Below are 5,886 nucleotides of genomic sequence, written 5' to 3'. Positions count from 1 at the left end.
TGCTTTAAAACATATCGTCTCATCTATTTATTCTTCCATCTTTTAAAACATATCATCTCATCAAGGGTCAATCCTATAAGTTCCTACTCATCTATTTATTCTTGCTCAACATAGAGAAAATTCTGGTAAGGTTCATTGATATTTCCAATATTCACCTCTAGTCATCAGCAGCCTTTTAACCATAAGTATTGAGCCTGGGTTTTGCCATACTAGGATAGCTGCTACCAGCATATTTAGTAACACGTCACTAGAAATACAAGTCTAAACAAAACTATAACACACTAGACATATAATGTATTACATAAATAGTGGAAATAGCAGCAGTTAGTAAGCAAAACAAAGCTCTTAACATGGAATTGAATGATTGTTTACGTGTAATTTACTTCAAAACTAAGAAATCTAACCCAACATTAACAGACATATATACAAAAGATGATGAAATAAAAGAATGAAGGCAACTTTAAGCACAAAAGAAGAAAAAACACTCCCCATATTTGAAATATCAGGAACATCACCCAAAAATCATAATTTCACATGATCTTATAACATATGAGCAAGCAAACAATAAGTCAAAGAATTCATGTTCTCTTCTTGTAACTCAATCGCCAATCCAACTAAAACTACAAAGCAAAAGCAGCATCCTATCATTTCGCAAAATAGAGCCCAAAGAATTATAAATGAAAGAATCAAAACTCAAACCTTGGTGGTGGTGAAGTAGCATCACTCGCTTCCGCCTTCCGGCTTCCTCCAAGTCCTCTCGGTCCTCTCCTCCTTCAACCCATTACCCACCCCAACCTCCTTCCTCCAAGCATTACGCTTCGGTTCCCTAATCTTCACAGCCTCAAGCTTCTCATCAATCTCCTTCCAATCCTTCCCCTTCTTCTTTAAAACCTCTTCCCTCGGCCTCGCCGCTCCAAAAGGATTCGACCCTTTACTCTTTGCCTCCACCTCCTTCTTCTCCTCCCCATTAACCCCATTAACGACCGGCAATGTCCTTCGCTGAAGCACGATCCTCGGCCTCGAACTCCCTCCATTCTCCTCCCTCTTCTTTCCCCAACTATCAGAATCATGAAGCACGATCCTCGGCCTCGAACTCCCTCCATTCTCCTCCCTCTTCTTTCCCCAACTATCAGAATCAACTCTGTTCCCTTTACTTCTCTCCTTATGAAAATCGAAACCCCTCCTTTCTCTCCTTGCTTCATTCGCCGGAGGCAAAGTCCCCTTCTTTGATATCCAGCTGTCCGATTCATCAGCCCTCAACTACGAACCGAAGAACCCTCGACCCCTCTCGGCCTCTCCCTCCTCTTAAACCCCACCGGAGTTTTCTTCGTCGATCCCCAATCATCTACCTCGTCAGTCCGGGACGGCCCGAAATCCCCCTCAGCAAGTGCTTGCGCTCCTCGTGATGAACAAAGGGGGTAGAAAATATTTTGCCCCCCTCAGCTCAGGGCTGGCCCTGGCCCCAACCCTAAACCCAAATCATCAATCAAAATAAATTAAATTTCAAACAATAAACGCCCTAACTATCAAGAACTGAGACTCACGTGGACATGTGGTTGCTGACGGTGATCAGCGGTCGCCCCTGCGGCCGGTCTCAAACGAGATGGAATAGCGTCTCAGAGTTGTGGACCTCGGTCGAGTTGAGGACGTTGGTGGCGACCTTAGCGAGGGTGAGGAGGGGGAGGCGGTGGAGGGAGGGGTCGGGGGGGGGGTGGGGGGGGGGAGGGGGAGGAGGGGGAGGCGGTGGAGGGAGGAGTAGGAGTTGAGGATTTGGGGATTAAAGAGGCGCTGAAAATTTCGATTTGGGGGGAAAAGAAGCGCGGCTGGGGTTTTGACGGGTAAATTTTTTTTTAAATTTCCACGTATCCCAGACGGAAATTTCCGTCTAGGATACACCCTAGACGGAAATTTCCGTCTAGGATATGTGGTAAATTTAAAAAAAATAAATAAATAAAACAACCGTCTAGAATACTATTCTAGACGGAAATTTCCATCTAGAATATTTTATCCTAGACGGAATATTCTAGATGGAAATTTTCCGTCTAGTTTAATACATTCTAGACGGAAAAAATTCCGTCTAGAATATTCCGTCTAGAATACATGGTTTTCTACTAGTGCTTCCTGGACTTGAGCCCGTGCTTGCGCTGACAGTGCGCGGTGCTTGCGAATGCGCTCATCAAGCGTCGAACGATTCCGTTTGACACGGATCCATTCGTTCGTTGGCGGCTTGGAGGAGCTGCCATTCATCGGTGGTTGAGGCTGTTTGCCTCTCCTGCTCTTCAGATTAGCGTGATAGCAGACTCCGTCGGTGGACTCCATCGCCTTTGCGAGTTGCCGCGCCAGGCGTTGACGTCGCCTCTGGTGGGCTCTCTTCGAGAGAGTCACAACGCCCTCAACGGTGGAGGCATCGGCGAGAACAGGGTTGACCTGGTTGGAGGTCGGTGGAACTTCACCCGACGCAACTTTGGCGTCAGCTGGGGTGAAAGCTTCGTTGGCGTTCTGTACTTCTTCGTTCCAACGAACTTTTCTCCTGGAGGAGAACTTCTTGGACTTGCGGGGGGGTGGTGGATCCGGACGAGGATGAAAGATACTCCTCGAACTTTTGCTGGTCGAATTCATACTCGACCTCCTCCTCGACCGGGGATTGAGATCCGCGGCTGTGACGCGACGATCTCGGCAGCGAGATCGTTGGCTCCCACTGTGGTCGCCAGATTGTTCGCAGGAAAAATCGTAGCTTTCTTCATTGAATTCATTGTTCTCTCGAGTAATTGTTTTTCGATTACAAAAGATTCGGTCTTTTTATAAGATCTGGTTACAACGAAATCAAAGAAAAAATAAAAAGATTACAACTTTCTCCTTGTTTGTCGAACGAATCACGAGCTCCTGTTTTGCGGTCACTCGCTTTGGTGGGTTCTTCGCCTGCGCCGGGGTTTATCTGTGGACTACCGCACGATCTAGATCCGGTTGGATCTACACGGTATAACGGATGTTATCTCACGAAGGAAATAACAGCCGAGGGTATTATTTCGCCAAGGAAATAATAGCCTTCTCGGGATCAAAGGCCAAGCTTTGATCCAGAGTATAGTCGTGTAGATCTCAGATCCGATCCCTCTCGAACTCCTGCCTTATTTGACGTGGATGATCGCCGAGCACCGGATCTGAAAGAGCAAGTCTTCAAAGCTTCAAGTCTCCAAGGTTCAGATCTTAATTCAGCAGAGTTTCGGCTCCAAATGTTCCAACCCTTCACAAATGAGCCCATAGCCCTCTATTTATAGCCTCTGAAAGTGGATCTGGGCCCAGATCTGGGCCCAGATCTGAGTGTGGCTCGGTGGCTCGGCCACCCATGGGTCCCTTTTGGGGTGGCTCGGCCAGTGGCTTGGTTTTTGGCCGGGCTTCTTTTCGGGTGTTCGCCGTGTCGTCCGTTGTCCGGTTTCGCGGTTTATCGGTTTATCCGAGCTTCGCCATTGATCTGAATCCTGATTTAGCAGTAAATCCGCTTCGGTGTTCGAGTTCGAATTCGTTCTATGGTTGGATGACTCGTTGACTCCCCGAACCGTTGGCTTGATTCCGCACGCGAATGGATGCATTCGGTTGCTTGCGTGTGATTCGTTAACCTCGTCGCCTCGTTAATCCGCTTCGTTGCGTGTCACTTGGCTTCGGTGTTGTGGACTGACGCTCGTGTTTAGATACGTTACCCGATGGTTCATCGGTTTGTGCCGAGCTGTGCTAAGGGACCTATAAGTAGTTTTATACGCCTACAATACCTTCTTCCCCTTGAGTCACTGGGGGTAGTGGAGGTGTAATTGTCGTGGATGTATCAGCTGATGTAGTTGGTCTCACAGCCGGCTCAACAGGATCAGTCTCGACAAAAGCTTCTGTCAAATACAAAACGGAATTCTCAGATGCATCACATTATAGCTGCATTAGTCAAAAATTGGCTAGTCCTATAATTAACTTGAGAAGAGGCACGTACCTTCAAAAGGACCATCCTCGGGATTCTTAGGGAGTGTAGACACAGGAAACATATCTTTAGGCATTTGGTCATCAATCTGAGGAGAGCCATACATGAAGTGGAGCATAGGAGTGTCCACAAGCAAACCTTCCTCGTCGAAATCATCAGTCAAAAAATCTGACACAAGAAAATATAAATGCGAAAGAAGAATAAAGAGACTACGACCAATGGAAATGAGTTACCTCTTATGGGTGTGTTAGCCTCTCTATTCCCAAGATCCACGTTTGCCTCCCGCAATTTATCTAAAAGAGCAGGAAGCATAGAGACAATTAGGGGAGGCACGAATTCTGAATCGTTCAACTTCTTTGTTTGCCATCTAAAGAGTATATTATCAATGGTAGATGTACCTGGATTCGCTGAATCCGGTCCTACATTGATAGTCTCCCTAACGTCGGCAGCTTCTGCAGGTTTTTCTACCTGGTGTGGTAAGTCAGGCTAAACCAGTCTTGAACCAGTCTTGAACCAGGTTGAACCAGTTCTGAACCAGTTTGAACCAGATTTGAACCAAAATTCAAATTGGAGCTGAACCGAGTGTCGAAACGACTTCAAATCGACCGACGGTTCAGTCCCTTATTTATTCATTCCTCTCCCATATATTCGGAAGGGTCGGAAGATTTTTTGAGCCTAATTACTGCCTTTTTTGGGTCATTATCAGGCCGATTCAGCTCATTCTTAATACTCCAATAAGGTATACGAGTATAAACTATTCCCTATTTTTGTTGAGAAGTTTCTGGAGAGTATTTTTCTAAAAATATTCTTAAGGATAACTCAACAATACTCCGACAAGTATAAGAGTATAAACTGCTTCTCAATCCTCCGACCGGTATAGGAGGTTAAACTGCTCCCTGATACTCCAATAAGGTATACGAGTATAAACTATTCCCTATTTTTGTTGAGAAGTTTCTGTAGAGTATTTTTCTAAAAATATTCTTAAGGATAACTCAACAACACTCCGAAAAGTATAAGAGTATAAACTGCTTCTTAAGACTCCAGCAGACGTACGAGTATAAACTGTGTCAAACGCCGGACAACGCGTTGCAAATGAAGACTCAACGCCAACAATCGATGGTCGGTTCTATGTTGAAACAACAAACACGAGCTAAAGATCAGAAAATCAGGAATTGACTTCAAGTTCAAAATTCCAACAACGGTCAGACAATAAATGCAGCACCGGAACCCTTGCAGACATTCGACAAAGCACCGAATGGCCTAGAGGATTGAAGGAATCAAGAACAGAAGCCATTCCAAAGTCCCGTCATACCGATTGAAGGTTGGGACAATCATATCCAAAGTATTCCAGACTCTTCTATAAAAGAATAAGATTGAAATACTTTGGAGGGGGTATCTGTAGGCGTATAAAACTGCTTATAGGTCCCTTAACACAGCTCAGCACGGTGATTCGACAAACCAACGAACCATCGGGCGATATACCCAAGCAGGATCGTTAGACCACAACACCAAAGCGGATTTACTGCCAAATTAGGATCCGGACTGCCAAATCAGAGTCCAGATCAACAATGAAGTGCAAATAAACTGCGAGACAAAAAAAACGGTAAAACCAAACACCAAGTGGACTCGGCCAAAACCGAGCCACCTTTAGGTGGCTCGGCCAAAGCTGAGCCACCACTTGGTGGCTTGGCCAAAACCGAGCCACCAAATGGTGGCTCGGCCCAAGGCGAGCCACCAAATGGCGACTCGGCCAAGGTCGAGCCACCAAATGGTGGTTCGTGCTTGACCCGAACCAATTCGTTTTTTTGGTGGCTCGGTAGCCGAGCCACCTAGGTGGCCGAGCCACCTGGCTGAGCCACCCGGCCCAGATCTGGTTTGAATAGCCTATAAATAGACCCCTAGGCTCATTGTTTGAAGGAGTTGGA

The 5,886-nt window shown here is 46.1% G+C and overlaps 1 protein-coding gene across 1 annotated transcript; it reads right to left on the bottom strand.

Moving 5' to 3' along the window:
• On the bottom strand, positions 473–1,071 carry LOC109823292 (eukaryotic translation initiation factor 4B3-like; the record flags this gene model as incomplete). The annotated part of the gene is made up of 1 exon (XM_020389577.1): positions 473–1,071. A coding segment is annotated over one exon (351 nt), but the record flags the coding sequence as incomplete, so codon positions are not given.

This window comes from Asparagus officinalis, chromosome 9 (assembly GCF_001876935.1).
Source record: "Asparagus officinalis chromosome 9, Aspof.V1, whole genome shotgun sequence".
NCBI classification, from domain to species: domain Eukaryota; kingdom Viridiplantae; phylum Streptophyta; class Magnoliopsida; order Asparagales; family Asparagaceae; genus Asparagus; species Asparagus officinalis.
This window is presented reverse-complemented; position numbering and strand designations above follow the sequence as displayed.